At 47.8% G+C, this 18,204-nt stretch overlaps 9 protein-coding genes across 9 annotated transcripts; 4 read left to right on the plus strand and 5 right to left on the minus strand.

Moving 5' to 3' along the window:
• Positions 1-618: 618 nt before the first annotated feature.
• Positions 619-1,058, plus strand: N7509_000090 (uncharacterized protein; the record flags this gene model as incomplete). Its single annotated transcript, XM_056624737.1, has 2 exons — positions 619-630; positions 684-1,058. 2 exons carry the CDS (start codon positions 619-621, stop codon positions 1,056-1,058), a joined length of 387 nt encoding a protein of 128 aa, XP_056494838.1.
• Positions 1,059-2,453: 1,395 nt separating this feature from the next.
• N7509_000091 (uncharacterized protein) lies at positions 2,454-3,742 on the minus strand (the record flags this gene model as incomplete). The annotated part of the gene is made up of 2 exons (XM_056624738.1): positions 2,454-3,328; positions 3,715-3,742. The coding sequence occupies 2 exons, from the start codon at positions 3,740-3,742 to the stop codon at positions 2,454-2,456; spliced, it is 903 nt and encodes a 300-aa protein (XP_056494839.1).
• Positions 3,743-4,138: 396 nt separating this feature from the next.
• N7509_000092 (uncharacterized protein) lies at positions 4,139-5,236 on the plus strand (the record flags this gene model as incomplete). Its single annotated transcript, XM_056624739.1, has 5 exons — positions 4,139-4,376; positions 4,474-4,745; positions 4,809-4,867; positions 4,926-5,094; positions 5,144-5,236. 5 exons carry the CDS (start codon positions 4,139-4,141, stop codon positions 5,234-5,236), a joined length of 831 nt encoding a protein of 276 aa, XP_056494840.1.
• A 314-nt stretch (positions 5,237-5,550) lies between these two features.
• Positions 5,551-6,365, minus strand: N7509_000093 (uncharacterized protein; the record flags this gene model as incomplete). Its single annotated transcript, XM_056624740.1, has 3 exons — positions 5,551-5,898; positions 5,982-6,235; positions 6,293-6,365. 3 exons carry the CDS (start codon positions 6,363-6,365, stop codon positions 5,551-5,553), a joined length of 675 nt encoding a protein of 224 aa, XP_056494841.1.
• Positions 6,366-7,057: 692 nt separating this feature from the next.
• On the plus strand, positions 7,058-7,441 carry N7509_000094 (uncharacterized protein; the record flags this gene model as incomplete). Its single annotated transcript, XM_056624741.1, has 1 exon — positions 7,058-7,441. The coding sequence occupies one exon, from the start codon at positions 7,058-7,060 to the stop codon at positions 7,439-7,441; it is 384 nt and encodes a 127-aa protein (XP_056494842.1).
• A 2,766-nt stretch (positions 7,442-10,207) lies between these two features.
• On the plus strand, positions 10,208-10,696 carry N7509_000095 (M10A family peptidase; the record flags this gene model as incomplete). The annotated part of the gene is made up of 1 exon (XM_056624742.1): positions 10,208-10,696. One exon carries the CDS (start codon positions 10,208-10,210, stop codon positions 10,694-10,696), a length of 489 nt encoding a protein of 162 aa, XP_056494843.1.
• A 1,122-nt stretch (positions 10,697-11,818) lies between these two features.
• On the minus strand, positions 11,819-13,198 carry N7509_000096 (uncharacterized protein; the record flags this gene model as incomplete). The annotated part of the gene is made up of 2 exons (XM_056624743.1): positions 11,819-12,911; positions 12,972-13,198. 2 exons carry the CDS (start codon positions 13,196-13,198, stop codon positions 11,819-11,821), a joined length of 1,320 nt encoding a protein of 439 aa, XP_056494844.1.
• Positions 13,199-13,986: 788 nt separating this feature from the next.
• N7509_000097 (HET domain-containing protein) lies at positions 13,987-15,906 on the minus strand (the record flags this gene model as incomplete). Its single annotated transcript, XM_056624744.1, has 1 exon — positions 13,987-15,906. One exon carries the CDS (start codon positions 15,904-15,906, stop codon positions 13,987-13,989), a length of 1,920 nt encoding a protein of 639 aa, XP_056494845.1.
• A 1,174-nt stretch (positions 15,907-17,080) lies between these two features.
• On the minus strand, positions 17,081-17,712 carry N7509_000098 (uncharacterized protein; the record flags this gene model as incomplete). Its single annotated transcript, XM_056624745.1, has 3 exons — positions 17,081-17,105; positions 17,170-17,351; positions 17,407-17,712. The coding sequence occupies 3 exons, from the start codon at positions 17,710-17,712 to the stop codon at positions 17,081-17,083; spliced, it is 513 nt and encodes a 170-aa protein (XP_056494846.1).
• Positions 17,713-18,204: the final 492 nt, after the last annotated feature.

The following is an 18,204-nucleotide window of genomic DNA, read 5'->3' on the forward strand; positions in this document are numbered from 1 at the left end:
ACAGTATTGATAACCAATTTTCAAGTGAACTATTGATCCTTATGTGGGACTTATTCGAATTTAGCCAGGGTGATTGGCAGGTCTCGCCACACCCGCCGATGATCGTTCCTTACACGTGCAGTCATACTCAGCTCCACATATCAATCCGTGAAATGGGGTTGGTGCCGATACTGCGCGAAACCCGAATGAGCAAAATGAAGACAATCTATTTGAGAGCCTTTCTGTAAGGAGATACTCTACGAGTCAGGGTAAAGGCCTGTCAATCAGGTAGGAGAAAAGTACCAAGTCGGATTGTGCAAAGACTGTTTCTTGAGGAGTCCCAAGCCTCCTCACTTTTTGTTTTGTTCATAAATTCATCGTCGTTTCCCTCTTTACAAAAAAATGGGATCGTCCCGTTATGAGCAAGTCTTAATCCAGGAAAACCCTCAACTTAAATCCTACTACCAGACCCTTGAAATACCCGTCAAGCCCCTCGTTTTTCAAAGGCGTGAAACTCGAGTATTCAGGCTAGAGATATATGAGTAGCACCTTGCCTATCCAGATGACATTCTGCTCACTTGCTAAGTCTCTCCGTTTGTATTCGCATTCTAAATTCTTCGGTCACCCTTAGAATATACTATGGAAGTCTCGGTATGCATCCATCCGCTTTTGAACTAGGAGCGTCGGCTCACTAACTTCCGGAGATCCTTCGAACCCTCACATCTCTAAACGCACGAGCGACCCAGGCCGAGCGCGCCGCCTCGAGGTACGAAAAGAAGCTGGCTAGAGTACGACATTCCCTGGTGGAGCAAGAAATCGATCTGAAAGAGAGCGTGCGGGTGGCCGAACTTCTCTACGGGGTACACCAAAAGCTCGGGCTTGTGACCGACTACCTCCTGAAACGTCAGGAACCTTTGGACGACCAAGGCTGCAACTCTTTCGAAGCAATGTTCAATATTATCATCAAGCAAGCCGAGTCTCATGGAGGTGCAGCTGAGATGGAGGGTGGCAATGATGACAAACGGGACAAAGCTGGGCATCCAGACAAAGTCGTTCCAGGTAATAGCCTGGCCTCCTGAAAATTGAACCTTACCCGCCAAGAATCAGGTAACATTGAAAAGCTCATTTCCTGTTTTTAATTGATATATTTTGACATTTGTACGGTAGAGAAATTGCTGTTGAGCCAATTTATGCTTTGATTCCTGTTGAGCGTCCCGTACAATTCATTACAGAAAACATGACAGAACTGAGCGCAGATCAAAATCTGAGAATAACAATCTAGTTTCTGCGATGAATCTTTAAACGGAATCAATCAGTCCGTGTTACAAACACGTAGAAAAAAGACCATTCCATTTTCCACATAGACACTTGAACGTTGTAATTAAGATCGGGCAAGGGAGTCCATAGAATAATCCTAGAAGATCGTATAGACGGCGTAATGGTAAGATCCACACATATCCCGAATCTTCACCCTCAGTGGGAGGCAGATGCAGCTAAAACAAGAGTTCCCAGAACATCTTGTAGCAGGTCATCCCTCCTAGGAACAAGTTCAATTTGAAGGTTTCACGAACAGTATCTGTTGATGAGGAGCGTGTCTTCCTGATGAATGCTCAATATTGACCAAAGCTAGATAGCTTCCTCGGGCTCAGTGTATATCCCTGACATTGAAAAAGTAATCTTCTGGGAGCGCATTGTACCTTAATTGCACAGAGATCATGAATTTGGGCAAAACGGTTGCGTTCAAAGACACTCTTCCTCTGCGAAATGAGGGACCGACGTACAGAACTGGCTCGAACATTTCTCGTTCATGATCGATCCGCTGGGGTGCAGCTCGGAAATAGGTTAACTGGAAAAATGAATTTACCTTCCTGGGCTTCGTATAGGTAGGCCACGAGTGTACGGATGAAGCTCAGCAATCTCATATTTCGTCAAGATTCTAGGTACAATCAAAGATGCCAAGGGACGGGCAACACGAGACGATCACGCTGACGAACAGAGAATCTGGGCAAAATGGACAAGAATCTATGACTCAGCCAGGAAGTGCGCCAGTCTATTGGTCCTCCGAATCAAAGGAGAATTATCCTCGCGCGATTTCGTCTCCGGCAGGGTAGGTCGTAGTCAACACGATAATTGTCCTTTGCAAATTTCCTTTTTTTTTTCTGGTTATATCCTCTAGTACACTTGGATTCAAAATTGTCTTCCATGGAAATAACACATACTTGTGTTCTGGAACCCTCTGCCAAGATATATTATCCAATCAAAGCCAAGAAAATCAAAGGTCAGATTCCATATTAACGCTCAAAAGGGTATTGCCACCTCTAGTATCGGCCTAGTCTTGAGTCCGAGATAGTTTCTCTGTGTACAATATGGAAGCCAATTTCAAATTCAAGTGTAGTTCTATAGGGTTGTCGTGAAATAGTGATCTTTATCAGAAAGCCCGGGAGGGTGAATTCAGTTACATACTTAGAAACGCACTAAATACCTATGTCTGACTCTAGGTGGTCAAATTTCACTCTCTTAGCGACACGCTTCGATCGCCTGATAGACGGGGAGCAATGAGATTCCATTTTTCGTTTGAGAGAAGCTTCCTGGGTTTCTTTTGAAACGAAACCCGCTTCACGTAGAAAGGGACATGTACCCAGCCCGCCTCTATCTTTCGACTTGGTTGAGATAAGACCATTGTCGTCGCTTTTGGGACTAGAAAATCCAGCATCGGCCTGATCTTCATTCTCTGGCTCGGTTGGGATAAAGTCATTGTCGACCTTCGAGATAGTAGTTCCAGTATTGGCCTCATCTTTCGGCTCGGTTGAAACATCGTTAATATCGTCGGCCTTGGGGGTAGAAAAGCCAGCATCAGTCTGGTCTTCATCTTCCGGCTTGGTTGAGATGACTTCGTCATCGGCCTTGCAGATATTGACCTGGTCCTCAGCTTTGTCAAACTCCAGGACAAGAGAGCTTGCACTAATACCGTGTATCTCTTCTCTAGACTCTAACCTTTCAGTGTCCTTGGAAACAGAGGCAGAAAGATTTGAATAAGTCAAATCTATCTCCTCTATGGGCTCGATATCTGCTTGAAGCTTGAAATCCCGGATTTCATCCACATCAACCCAGCTCTGCACCTTTCCACAGGTCTCATCATCAGTCTCCAGCTTGATGAGACACTCAAAAGTGCCTTGAGCCCACGGAGGCGAGCCATGGGCGTTGCACTCAAAATCTTCGCAGTTAATGACGATGGGATTCGACGGCGAGCCAAGAGGGTCCGAGTCATCGATAGGATTGCTTTCTGAGCCGCGTTGGCTCAGTGGACACCGGCAAATTTGGTGAGTCGCTGGATTGAGAGGAAAGTTGTCTGGCACTTGTTAGATTCTGCAATTAAAGTGTGGGGCATGAACAACATAAGACTCGCATACTGGAGGAACCACTGTTCTCAGACATGCTGAAATTTGATCTTGTAGGTTGTTATTGATAATAGTTGGTACGAGAAGTGATGAACGAGGAGTGATGAACACTTGAACGCTGTAAAGGATCCCTCATTACTACATATCGGGCAAGGGTTTCCGTAGAAGAATCTTAGAAGATCTGTAGCAAGCCCCATTTCAGATCTCAAGCGTGTATAGAAGGCGTAATGTCGCGCAAATCCCGAGCCTTCACTCCTCAATACGAGGTATATGCAGCTAAAACAAGTGTTCCCAGGACGGCTTGTGGCAGGTCATCTCTCCTAGGAACAAGGCGAACCTGAAAAAGCAACCTCCTGGGAGCACATTGTACCTTAAGTCCCGGATTTGCACAGAGATCATGGGTTTGAGCAAAATGGGTTACGTTCAAAGTCAAGTTGAAGATGAAATTAATTATTCGGTGGCACGTAGGGAGAGAGAGCAAGAGAGCGAGAGATGGAGGGAGGGAGGTTCATACGGACATCAGCAACCAGGAAGGCCCTTTTGCAATTAAACCAGTTCTCCATTCCCAACCCTGGTCACCAATTCTTCGTAGATCATGTAACACTGTATCAGGAATCGCCCCATTCCCCAATCTCCTCAGCCTATCTCGTTAGCCGCTCCGGAGAAAAGCATCTCAGTTGCTGGATTACAACCAGTTATAAGACATCATCCCGAGGAGTGGTCAATCTGCGACACGAAGAGTGCCCTCGCTGTGGGCCACAATGGCTGCCATTAAACCCCGCGAGCGGCGGGAGACCTACTTCTTTCCCGCAGCGCCCAACCGGGCCGCCACTGGGACCAATGCTTCCAAGAGCCGGTCGTTTCCTGAAGAAAACGGAGAGCAAAAACCGACGATTGAAATAATTCGGCGCAAGCCCGACCTTGTTAGACCAGGTAAACGAACGTTTTCTTTCAATATCCCCATCTTCTATGAGGACCTCTGGGCAGACTACGAGAAGGGTATCGAGATCTTCCCCAAAAGACATACGTTTCTTTGTCGGCACCGTCGGAACAGAGAGGACCTAGTCCACATTCAGCAACTGAAGACTGAAGACAGGCACGGCGACAGAGTCCCTCATCAACTCCGTCAGTCATTATTCACATCCGACCTTCCTTCGCCTTCTATGCTGTTACCACTATGACCAATCGACCTTTTTTGTGTGGGAACCCGTGGAGTTGTCGTTGGCACAAGTCATTGGGTCCAAGTACCCGATTCGGGAAGCCGAACTGACCTCGATAGTATGGCCGGTCAGTTACGAATTCCGCTTCTTGCCATTGGAATATGAGCGTCGCGCTCACATACATACTCCAGATCATCCAGGGTATTCGGTACCTCCGAGACTCAAGCCGAGCCCTAGGTTATCTCACTTACGATACTATTTTTCTGACCAGTTCTGGGAGTGTGAAGATTGGTCTGTGCTGCTCCGGCTTCTGATGCTAGGACTGACTGAGTCTGTATGAGTACTGACACCGTCCCGTTCTGCGTCGCTCACCGGATGTTGATCGCAGTTGCGTAATTAATACGGAGGACATGAATGCTGCAACGCTGAAGCTCTTTGCACTATCCGATATTATAACCGGACTTCGGAAGCAAATGAGTCCGATCGACCCTTGGAGTCCCCGGGCGCAGAATCTGCCGGCACGGCTGATGAGCACGCCTTTGGATGATCTATTGGGGGTAGGTCCCTCTTCCGAGGAGAGCTGGGATTTGGGCTGATTTGACCTAGGACGATATTGTTGCCGAATCGAAAGGTGGGGAGCTGAAGATGTTAGTCAACATTCTCAGTAAAATCAGCCATTATGATGTCAAATTTCCTTAGCAAGCTCGCGAATGTACAGTACGCGTTATCATTTTGCTGTTCGACGGCGGCAGAGGTTGTGGCCCGAGTTATGAGTACTACGCGTTATGAAAACTATTTACATGCATGCACTTGAGACCGTAGAAGATCAAACCCCTTGTCAATCCAGCTAGATGGATGCAGGTCTGTCAGTTCAGCCATGTACCTCTTTGATCCTTTTCTCGAACGTAGAATATAATCTTGCTTCAACTGAGCGTTTTGTACTAAGACCAAATGACGGGCTTTCGATGCGGTACAGTATTCTGGCTATTTCTTCAAAACGGAATCGGAAACGCTTATTGTGCCACACTCGGCGACCGCGTTTCGTCCCGAAATGGGTCTTCACTTTCACTGTGGCATGACTGCGTCTCTTCTTGGCGGAAACTCTGCAGTAGCCTCACCGCCTCGGCCATTCCACCCTGCACGTGTCGCAACTCTTCGTCTAGCTGATTCACCAAGCTTTGGCTTTCTGTGAGCTGCTCTTCCATGGCCTGCGCCCACGTCTCCCATTCCTCGACCTTTTCCAGCAATGTATCGGAGCGTAATTTCACACGATCGAGCTCATCGGCGAGCTCCTTGTTCTCACATTCTAGGCGTCTGATGGTGGCAGTGAAAGATCCGTCTTCGGTCTGCGGAACCAGGTTCTACAACAATTCACATCGCCGTTAGCAATTCGCCCCAGCAATCCACCCCAGCAATCCACCACAGCAAGTCGATTGATGCTCACCAGGGAAGGGAGTGCCTTTGCGGCTTGATCAGAGCCCGAGTCTTGACCGGCTGGCACCAAAGACCTCGGATCGACGGCCTCGAGGGAACGGCCCAGGCTGGCGATGATGTTGTCGTATACACCGACCGATCCGCTGCTCAAGTTTGTTGCCAACAGATGCTCGAATCCTTCCGCGGCGGACCAGGCATAGCCGTCTTTGGGGCAGGGCTGCAGGCGAACCATATTCGGGGGAACTTTGAGCTCCAGTCGTTCATCTACAGCTCGTCATCAGCCTCTCGTGTCTTCACGCATGCCCGGCCCGCGCTCCTTACAGATATGAGCCACCAACGCATCCCGGCACTCCTGTCTTCGCTGCGCACGCCTTTCGTTGCTGGTCAATGTCATGGTGAACGCGTGTCAATACCTGCACTCTAGCACAGGTTAGTATGTGGCAGGGGTAGGACCATCGAGTATATGCGGTATTGTAAATCTTGGAAAAGATGTGGGCGAGGCAGTCTGGACGACTAGGTCATTTTGCCCCTGTGGATTAAACAGTAAAGCTAAAGCTAAAGCAAAGGATGAATCGACTGGGGGTGTTTAAAACGGGATCCTTTTCAGTCGCATCGCAAACTTACACTTTGACTGATATACAAGCGAGCTGTTGAATTGAGGCTCAGTCGATCATCCAAGCGCCTCAATAAGCCACGCTTTTGCACACGGTCAATGGCGCCAGTTTTGCGAGACGAATAGGTACTACAGGTACAATGGTACAATAGTCCCGTTGCATCACACATCGCCTTTTCTCCACCAGGCTAGCCTATAATCATAATATAGCGGTGTGAGGAGCCTCATCTCGGCTGACCGGGTACAGCACTCATATTTGGCACTGTTATTCGTGCACGTCCTCACTAAGGAGGTCGATCCGATCGGCCACAGATTGAACTACCATGCCATGCCACTGAAGTGATGGCGTTACGATATCAGAGCTAGAATACGGCAGACTGCTGCACACCGGGCTGCCCTTGGCGCCTATATAAATACACCCAAGCTGCTCGGACTATCTATGCAAAACACACTTGCTTTACCATCCTCATACCATGGCAGCAATCTCCCGCAAGCGACGACGCCAGCCGCAGGCAGATTCGGAGACAACTGGTCTGCTGGGCCACAATGGCCTCGATCAACGCTCGCGGAAAAAGCGGAAGATCTCTCACACTCAGGCTAGAACAACGGCCGTTGAGGACGACCACGTTGTGGAAAGCCACGTTGGTCCATCGAGCCGCACTCGTATCACCCTTCGCCTTCGGGGACGGCATCAGCCGTTAGAGGGTACAGAGAGGACCATGTGTGGTGTCTCGGAACCTCAATGCTCGCGCCCTGGAACTATGGACCAGGACGACGCCTTCAAGAAGGAAGCCATCCGCCAGGACTGGCTGCGAAGACTGCGTCCTAGGCCAACGCGTGCCGCGTGTGGAGTCTAGGCAAACTTAGACTGAATGCGAGAATGGAATCAGAATGGGGATAAATGGGCGTGATTTTTGAAACTGTATAATGTGTACTTTGTATCGAAGCCAAAGGGCATGTCTTGCATCCGCAAAGTCTCCGCGACAGCCTTTTCCCGAACACCCGGCCCTATTAGCATGGCAAGTAGTGGATCAAGAACGGGGAGGAGTGCACCACTGTATTCTCAAGTTTTTGGGCATCCTTACATTCGTTCGCATGTCCATCAGTATTCCAGAATGTGGGGCGTCGGCGGAAGACTCGTTTAGCTAAATCGGCTGTGGTATAGGCCAATCAATGACGCATATCGTGATTTGATTTCTCTCAGTGCGTAAATATATGGAAGCTTATGGTTATTTAAGCGCATAGAGATGCAATCATGACTAAATAATACCATATCAAAAATTACTTGCATCTCCGCTTTCGCCGCTGGCAGAGTATGAGCTGCATGGGAGGAAAGAAAAATATATTTGCGGGACGACACCCAACCCCACTCAAAGATGATCACATTAACGCGCCGGGCTTCCTGCAGGATACGCGAAGATTAGATAGGTATAATTTCCCTTGATGTATGGCGTACGTACATCATATTCACATCACGCTATCTTGAATATATTACAGAAACATCAACACAGTCCGCCACGAAGCATTGTTGCTCTCGAGATCAGGTGAGTTGCCCACAGAATCGGGGGAACATGCCCAGGCTGTTTTCCATGAATGCAAGTCCCGCAAGAACTACCCCGCTCTTGCCCCCTGAGCAATTCTCTGCCTAACAAACCTTTCGTGATTGGAGGGGCTATTCCTTGTCAACGGAGCGGAACCTCTACCCGACGACTCTCCAAAGGTGGGAAAGATACAGGGGTTCTCGAAATCGGCTTGACCAGCACACACTTAATCACTCTTTTCTGGCCCCACTGCCAAGGCCTTAGCGCAAATCATCCATTGGACTGGCCATACTTTGTTAAGGAGCATCGTAAAATACACCTAGTATGATACGGTATCTAGCGAAGTAATAATACACTAGTCTCATAAGAACCCCGTCGACTTTAATAACTTAGAACCCTAGGGTGGCTCTTTAACAGTCAAAGAGAGCCGGCTAGGCCTAGTTCTTTAATGATACGCCCCCCCCCTAAAAGGGTGTCCCCGACTTTTCCTCTTTACTAGTTATCACTCCCGAGAGGTGTCTCCTTAGCTTATGGATCATCCATTCAAATGACTGATTTTATCGGCAGAACACTATCACGACCGCCTCAACTAATAATCACTAACGATAAGTCTGTCGTTCGTTAGTTATGATGATTACGACGTTCAGCAAAGTGAACCATTTGACCTATGGACCAACGTATTCCAATACGCACCAACACCTGGCAACTTCGATCGTTCTCCTGTCTCTCCTTCCAATATAAGCTATACCACTGCCTTCCCCATCGATCACGCCTGTCAGTAATAAACTACTTCGCATAAAAGTACCCTTCTTGCGGCCCGACAGTAATCCATAGCACGGAAGTAGCACGGAAGTGAGCTTGAAGAGAGGCCGGTTCGGGCCGACAGCTGTTCCGGTAACGGGGCCAGAAGATGACAGGCAGACATGCTATTCCTGTCACTTATCGTCGTTAACCCCGCACGTTCCTTCTGAGAGCCAGAGGGTCCTCTGTTTCTATGGACCATGGGTACAACCATATCATTCCGTGGCTCGAACTACGGATCAGAGACAGGGATCAACTATGGCTTGGCCACAAATGAATTTCATCTTCCGTCGGGTATTTTACGAGGGTGTCCATCTGGTGTCGATCGTGCTAATCTTTGCATAGGTCTTGACGACAAGTTATCCCCTGTGCCCGGGGCTGCGTTCGACTCATACTTAGATCAGCATGAAGATTAATGTCTTCCAGGCACACGAACTGATCTCCTCGGTCAAGTCAAAGAATGGGCGTGGTCCCCGACGGGCAGATGCATATTTTGGTTGAGTGGAATAGCTGGCATGATAATCAACCATCTCTCGAACAATGGCAATATCATTCAGCCAATCAAAGTCACTAGGAGCAAGCCCCTTCTTCAAGAGAGGCGAGGGGGATCGAGGGAATGCTAGAAAGCTCTTCCCGACAATCGCAAGGTAGCTAGCGATTAACATTCCCCAGACCCCCCCAGTGCACGAATCCTAAGTACAGTTATGCCGATATATTTCTTTGCCATGCTGAAATGTATCGTTTCGCTTCCAGGATGAAGTGGACTGCGCTATGCTATCTATCACTCTACCGCCTTCTGGGGCTACCAGCAAACTTTGCCGTTTGGGAGGAACAAACGGGAGATATTATAACTCTATTCAAGTTCGCTTTTGAGAAGAATGATTCTGTGGAGTTTGAAGGCATGGGAGACATCAAAAATTAGTTTAGAGCGATCCGGCTATTCCGAGTCGCTTGCAGGAGGCGTTGGCTCCAAAATTAAGGTTGTAAGTTCCTTGGGAGGCACAAAATTTGTCTTGGGTAATGGAGTGAATGATATCCGTTTGCAGACCGAGCGAAGGATGTTAAAATCACTCATACATCATTGGCGTGCAGAAATTGGGTTCAATTTTGCAGTTTTAACAAATAAGACACTCTCTGAGCCGACCTCCTTGGACCGCTGCGGCTATGTAAGGAAATGCTGAGTGCTGATAAATACGTCCGATACCATTCACCAAGTGCTCTCTACCAAGATAATTTTTGGCAAAGGGCCTAATTACGTCACTTTATTTTTCCATCAAGCAAATGGCTTCTGCTTTGTTCACTCCAGTCTACAACTCAACGGAGGGCGGTATCGGGGGCTATGATCTAAGAGCCTTCGCCGACCGTGCATTCGCATTTGACTACGATCACAGCGGCAAGCTTGATCACCTTGTTCTATATCGACCCGGAACGGGAACCATCTGGATCCTCAAAAATCAGAATGGTGTATTCCAACCGGTCTATCATCAAGGCAGCCCGGGGAGTGGTATTGGTGGTTGTGACTTGGTTCGTGCCGACCGTGCGTTCGCATTCGACTACGATCATAGCGGCAAGCTTGACCATCTTGCAATATATCGACCGGGGACATCAAAAATGATAACGGTATATTCCAACCTGTCTATCGAAAGGAATCTGGAAATTGGATTGGGGAGTATGACCTCAGGTCTTGCGCCGACCGTGCATTCGCTTTTGACTGTGGTCATAGTGGCAGGCTCGACTATCTTGCCCTATATCGACCGGGAAGTGGGATGATCAGCATCTTGAAGAACACTGAGGGGGTATTCCACTCAGTTTATCCGCAAGGTGGTTTAGGAAAGGGAATTGGTGGCTATGATCTGGGTTCAGACAGAGATCAGGTCTTCGCATTCGACTATGATCACAGCGGAAACCTTGATCATCTCGTTTTATACCGTCCACAGGCTGGAAAGATATGTGTTTTAAGATCGCGCTTATTTATGCCCGGATACCACTTTAGTAACATACTTGGATGCTGCTATTTTAGTGTCAAAATCACACTTGACGAAACTTCGTGGACAAAAAGATACAGCAAATTGCCAAACCAGCTTCACCGTTTTACACACTCCTCTTGATTCAAGGCCCCACTGCCAACACTTCGGCCTCAAGGCTGAGTACCGTTTAGTGAAGTATAATTTTGTACTCCCTTTCCAACCGTAACTTATAATTACATACCATACGAAGAACCTTCCAGATATAGTGACGAACTATCAGCTACGGGTATGCATACGTACGAGAACTTGGTGAATTGAGAGAAAACGAGTGGATTGATTCCTTCCTCATAAACATGAGCGGGGGCTTTGTTGAAATACCCCATAGGATCAGTGTGGGGTGGACTGTGACTCCGGTGTTGTCAATATACCCGCTATTACATACAAAGAACAAAGAAATAACTATGGATACTCGATGAATAAGAGGTCCACTGCCAAGTTTGACATAAAGACACATGCCATGGACCTCCATGCAAAGCTGGGAGTGGGTCTCTCCAACTCCGCGAATCAAGCGGAGAAGGGCCCTCCTTGCACCTGCTTGCTAAATGAATTGTCAAGTAACTGGCTACCGGATGTGCGAGGAGCTGGATAGTGCCGTATAAATATAGCCTTTCATCAAGGCCCTTCTTTTATAAAGATATTAGAAAACATAAACAGATTAAAGAGCGAGAAACAAAATGATTTACATCTACAAACGAAACCTGACAAAGGAAACCCGGCCTGATGCGTGTCCTAGTGCAAGTGTATTACCACTGATCTTAGAATATTCCCCTGTAATCTTACGCATTGAGGAAGACAAATTTCCCATTAACCCGCATCATCCCTGCTTTTATGCTCATTGATCGTCACACAAGGTCTCATCATATCCTTACATTTTTCCAGGTCCTCCAAAATGATAAGCACGAATAAGAACTTCTTTGTGAAACCTGGGCGTCATGATTGCGATGTTTGAAATGTCATAAACATTACCACCTTTGTTGATCGGTGTTATGTGATGAAGCTCATAGACCAAGCGCTTCCCAAGTTGCTGAGACTCATGCGCGAACGGGGAGAGTCCAGCTGACATGCGGGAAAGTGCATCTGGCCCCAGCTCCACCAGATCCATTGCGTACTTGGATTCGCTTACTGTCTTCCAAAATACCCCGCGAAATTCGTCAAAACTTTGGAAATCAAGAGCTACAAGCCTTTCCCCTATATCCCTTGGTACCAACCCAGCATTCTTGTGCGAGCCATACACCAACATCTCAGAATCGAATAAGGGCTTCGTGATCGTTGCCCTTCCAGGCGCTTTTCTTAACTCTGCAGCCGACATTTCGACAATGTTACCAGTGTAGTCTGCGCCTTTTCCCAACTGTAGAAGCAGCTCCGACGACACCTTTTGGCTTTCGATGGCGCCCTCCAAAAAGCTTTTGACAAACTGTGAGGCAAGGCGCAGAGGCTCCAACAGTTTTGTGGCGTGCGAAGCGCCGCTACCACCGTGTTCTGCTGCCGCAGCCATTGCTCGAAAAGCGTAGCCGACATTCTTCACAGTTATTTTGGCTAAGCCTTTCAAAACATCGGGTACTATAATTCCCGCAACGATTAGGCCCATCTCCACGTTGCCTACCGACTCGTTGGTTACGGGATTAACGCGAGTCAACAAAGCAACGATATCCTTCGCCAAGCCTAGGCCAGGCGTTAAATCGAGGGCAATGTAAGCTTCTCCTCTAAGCCGGGTAACGTATTGGCCGTTTAAATTAGGGATACGTTGAACGCTGCATTCGTCGGAAAAGATGAAGCTTTGTAGTTGGGAATTGTAGCGTTCAGCCCTCCAATTTCGGCAAAATCGGACTCTTTTGCGGGCGTTCTCCCTCGAAATTGGGATACAACGTCTTGCTCGATAGCGCTGGAGGAATTTTGAACGTAGGAATCGCTTGATTGTTGATCGAGATGGATAACTGGGTATACGGGCGCTCAGCTCACTAAGGCTTAGTCAAGGCTCACGGCGTGCAAGTAAACAGGTGTATTTGATAGTAGAGTACCTATAGACTTTAGGGGCACCTGAACGAGGCAGTGATTTAAGCGTTTGGTGCTCTCGGAATCGTTTGATTGTAGAGTATATTGTTGAGCGTGCGACGTTGAACTCAGCAGCCATTTTAGTAGGCGATACACCACATTCATGAGCGTATATAATAGCTGCGCGGGCCTCAGGTGAAAGCTCACCCCCTGACCTTCGATTGCCACTTATTTCAGTGCCAAACCGACGCATATTGGTGGTGTAGGGGGTAGTTGAAGAAGATGGGTGAGGGGTGACGCGAAAATCGCGCTAAAAAAATAGCGCGATGTCTTCAAACTTTTGGACCGCCTTTGTATGTTGCTCCAAAATTACAGGAGTTTAGTAGATAGTCATGAGAGAGGCTCAGTGTAAGGATCATTCTAAAAATAAGGAAATCTGTGCCGGCGATGTGCCTTTTTGGCCCAGTGTGCAGAAGCAAGTGTGTCGTCATGCTCGTGGCCTAGCACTTTCTCTCGCCCTTGTAGAGCTTGTCGGAGCACTGTCTTCGCCTCTTTGTACTGCTGCTGTTGATAGAGAGTCTCACCAAGCCAATGTGCAGAAGTAAGTGTGTTTTTATGCTCGTGGCCTAGTACTTTCTCTCGCCCTTGTACAGTTATTCTCGAAATCGCCTTGACCAATGTGCACTGAGAAACTCTTTCCCAGCCCCACCCTCAAGACGTCAGCGCAGATCATTTATTGAGCGGGCAGCATGAAGCTGAGGGGCTCAGTAAAATGCGCCGTGTATGTTACCGTAATATGTGACATAAGATGACATTACGCGTACGAAAAGACACATCACGAAATTCTATGGTGGATCTCAGTAAATCATGTGGGGAAGGCCCTTCGCGCTAAGTAACTCTGAAACTGTTGCAACCGCCTACACTCTTCGAATGATCATCTAGCCCCACGAGTAACCCTGGAATATGAATATTCTTGTAATGATTATTGATGGCCATAACCCCCTGTTCTAGTCTGCCAGAGAAATTTACTTGAACCTTCATTTATATGAGTTCAATTTCTTCTGCACACAATCCTTTAAGGTCAACAAACTCTCCTCGCATGATTCCGTGCACATAAGCAATGTCGATTTTCTTTAAATGATTCTCACTTCCTGTCTTTCGCAACACAGCTGGTGTTGGCATTCCAGCAATGAGCCACACCTCATCACCCTTTCGCACATTTTCGGTTCCCTTGCCTAGAAGGCCTTCTCGTGTACGGAAAAGTACTGGGCGCATTATACTCGACCGTTCTTCCATCATATTACGGAATTTCTCACGGGTAAGGAGTACATCCTTCTGTGGCGTACGCATTTTCGGGAATTCCATAAGCATAGTGAGGTTAGGAAAGAAGTCCATGTCGCTCTCAGCTAGTGTACCGATCGTCCCCTGAAGGTCCGTTAGGATACGGAAGTACGTGTTTAGGTCCATTGCTGCAAGAATCAGAAGACACTCGCCCACCCAAAGTGCGAATATGGGGTGGTATATTTCCAGAGCCGATATTGTTGACAAGTCCGCCTTGATTACTCCCGACGCGAGAGTAAGCCATAATGCCTGGCTTCGTGGTTGGCCATCAAAATACGTTGGTTTAAAAGCGCAAAGAAACTCAAGTATATCTGGTAGTGCCCTGGCGATCCACGAGCCCTCGCACATGCCTTTGTAGATAACAACCCTATCTTCAATAACGTCAACTTTCTGTGCATTGAGTACTAACCCATCGGGTCGTCGCACTATCCAGGGCGAGGAAGGTAGCGATTTCGCTGCATCATTTGAAGGTTTGAATGCGAAGTCTCCATGACTAAGGTTCAGCCCATTGGAATAGTTCGGAACCCAGGATGGGAGCTCTAGTCGAATATTTGCATATCCTTGGAAGCGAGGATCATGATTCTGGAAACATAATAATCGTGGATCTTCTGAGACGAGGAGTCTTGTGAATCTGGTATATGTTTCGGTGGTGGAAACTCGATAGCTCACTTCTAAATTCCGAAGAGGACTTGCATCCGAGACGCCTCTCTTTATCATTCCGAGAACCCCATAAACCAAGTCCTTTGGGTCCGTCGCAGTGGAGTTGGATGAATATAGTAATATACTGAAGAGACTTCCAGGTGACCTTTCCTTCACTCCTTTTCTCAGTGCAAGTATATCCACCATTTTGACGCCAGGAGAATCCATTTTGCCTGCTCGGGATGTTGGGAAGCTAAGGGCGAGAGATGCAGTTTTGATAATTCTGTCGATGCTTACTTTAAACTGACCACAAAGTAGGGAAAAGTGGGTAGCAAGACAAAATTCTTGCAAAATCCACGTTCTCGAGAACCATGAGCGGTCCAAAATCAGCTTCAATGCATTCCAGTGATCATCTGAATCCGCGAGTGGTCCCAGAAACGTTTTCAAAGATCGAGGATTCTCCACTCGGGCGTCAATTGAGGGAATTTTGGCGTTCTCGATAATGGCCATAAAATCCAATGCCAGACGAGTGGTTTCTTCAGCCCTGCCAAGCCATATAACCACAGACTTTGCCTGGGCGTATACATCTCCCATCATTTCAACTTGTACTGCACGCTCATCGAGATTGTCTTGATCGATAGAGAGGGCGTCTATCCAGATGTATTCTTCGAGGAGGTGGCGATGAAATCGTCGTACGTCTCTGAGAAAATCAAAGAGGTTTTGGGTGACAGGGATAGTGCCACTTTCGCAGAATATCTGCATACATCGTTCTGATGTGACGCCCCGATCTGTCGCCTCCTTCCCTGGACTTCCCCAGGTATAGGACAGTGCCATGTAACTTGCCTTAGGATCCAGCTCGACTACTGTCAGGGTGCAGCAAGGCACATCACTGAGCTCTTGGTCAAGTATCTTTAACACACGAATAGCCTTTGAGCTGGGGAGGGATTGGTATTGGTAGCTAGTGAAGGCCTCCGAGGCCATGGCGATAGAAATATCAAAGGGATGGGAACGGATACTATACGATGGGTAGTGGAATGCAACGAGGGCGGGCGCCATTCAAGACGCATTAATGCTGCAACTTCGTTTCACGGATCTAACGTCAGCAGACCCCCAAATATAGACTAGTATCTTGGCGAAAGGGGCAAGGAAAATTGTTCGAAGAGTAACTTACAGTTTCCATGACATTCTATTGTACAGTAGCCTCGTACGATTGTGTAAGGTAATGGAGCAACATACGGTACCGTACGCTGCCCATTTTACGGCGCCCTCAATTTAACGAGGACCGCTCAATGATAGCTCTGCGCTAAGGTCTTGGCGGTGGGGCTAGGAAAGAGTGCTTGAGTGTGTGCTGGTCAAGCCGATTTCGAGAACGTCTGTAGAGCTTGTCGGAGCACAGTCTCCGCCTCTTTGTACTGCTGCTGTCGATAGAGGGAAGTACCAGTCTCGTATATGGAGACCAGTTCCATACTATTCTGCTCTCCAAGCTTTCCTAGGTTGTGCATAACGTGCGGCAATGTAGACCTCGGCAAATAATCTGTCTCCTTTTTTTGCGCCATGTAGACCTGATGTGCCACGTGTACTGAAAGCTCACGCTCTGTTCCATTTGAAGCACTCCATCTTGCGGAGGCCTCAGTAGACTCCAGTGATGCAGACGCTTCCCTGTAAGTCCTCTCTGTATGTTGACCATTTATATGATCTATGGCCAGTCCAAATCGTTCCATTGGCCTCGTTTGTTTCCCTGTTTGGGCCTGACGAATCGAAGCCTTTCAGCCATTGATGTTGTAAGGCCTCACTTGCGGACAATCTACCGGCAGCTATCGTGGTCATCAACCCCTTTGCAAGAAAGTCTTGGCACCATTTGCTGACGTCGCAAGAGACTAAGGCCAATGAGGGGAAACAGCAGCTTCGTATGTATCCCCGTAATTTTCGCTTATCATCGAAGGGGAGTATGGTAGTAATCATGTAGTGTATCAAAACGCCAAGGGACCACATATCCACCTTGTTGGTGTAAATGAAGTCCGACTCGTCATTCTCACGGACCTCAGGTGCGATGAAGCCAGGCGTATATCCGTTCGAAGAGATGTCTGTCCATCATTGACATGTTTGCTGATCCCAAAGTCACCAATCTTGACCCACCAGCTCGGGAATTTCTGAACTACAAATATCTGATAAGCATCTCTCTATGCGAATAGCGTATAGCATCGCCAAGCACTCACCGCGGGCTTTAGATCCCGATGGGCATACCCATTCGCATGCAACTCTTTTAGGCCCTCCAAGAGTTGATGAGTAATTTGCTGGGTCTCCCATTCTGGTAATGGTCGCCCAAGATATGTTTGAAGATCGCCTAGTTGGAAGTATTCCATTGCGATGTACACATGCTTTGCGTCCTCGTACCACCCAAAAGATCTCACAAAGAGCCCATTGTACTGAAGAAGTCAGCAGAATGTCTTAAAGTCAACTTAAAAGGAGAATTGACCGTACCTTCCTCTGAGAAAACTTTGTAATTGTTTCCAACTCTCGTTTGTAATCAATAGTTTGGGAGAAAGGTGTCACTTTTGGTATCTCCTTCACAGCGTGAGACTTTGGTTGACTGTCAGTTGTCAAACATTGCTCCAGCCAAACGCTCCCAAAGCCTCCTTTCCTAAGATGTTTCACTCTTCCCCAAATTTCTTCCTTTCGTTGTCGCCGAACCTTCTGTCTAGCATCCGATTCGAAAACGACATGATGTGTGCGTTCTGCGAAGAACTGAACAGGTAGCTTTGAATCATTTACCAGGTCAGACGCCATTGCTATCATCAAGATGGATTCAGCTAGAAGGGCAATTCACATTGACTGAGTCTCCGTGCAAACAGGACAGGGTGCCAAATGCCTTCATAAATGCGATAAGGACCGCCCCCGCTTCTGATCTGTCAGCTGACCCCAACCGAGGGTGACGCTGCGCACGGCCCCCAGCATCTGGAACCAGAGACCCCGAGTTTGATTCCACGCCGCGTCTCTATTCGGGCTCTTTCGACACGTGTAGAATTCACGTCTATCTGAATATGCAAATTCAGATGGTTTCGTACCCTGTCGTTCGCTAATTTTGATGAAGTTCTTTGGGTGCGGCCAGTCCGGGGTTGCGACGCACCACAACGCATTCAATTGGTCTCCCAACGGATAACGCCGGACACCTCAAGAAGGTATGAATAGATTGTTTCTGGACCATCTCCACCAACGATGGAAAAAGAAATGCTCTTATGCAAACGAGAGGGTAGAAGAGCTGGTGGGCTTCTTAGTAAA

The sequence above is a fragment of the Penicillium cosmopolitanum genome (genome assembly GCF_028827165.1).
Source record: "Penicillium cosmopolitanum strain IBT 29677 chromosome Unknown utg000001l:1.0-706529.0:1.0-706990.0, whole genome shotgun sequence".
NCBI lineage: Eukaryota > Fungi > Ascomycota > Eurotiomycetes > Eurotiales > Aspergillaceae > Penicillium > Penicillium cosmopolitanum.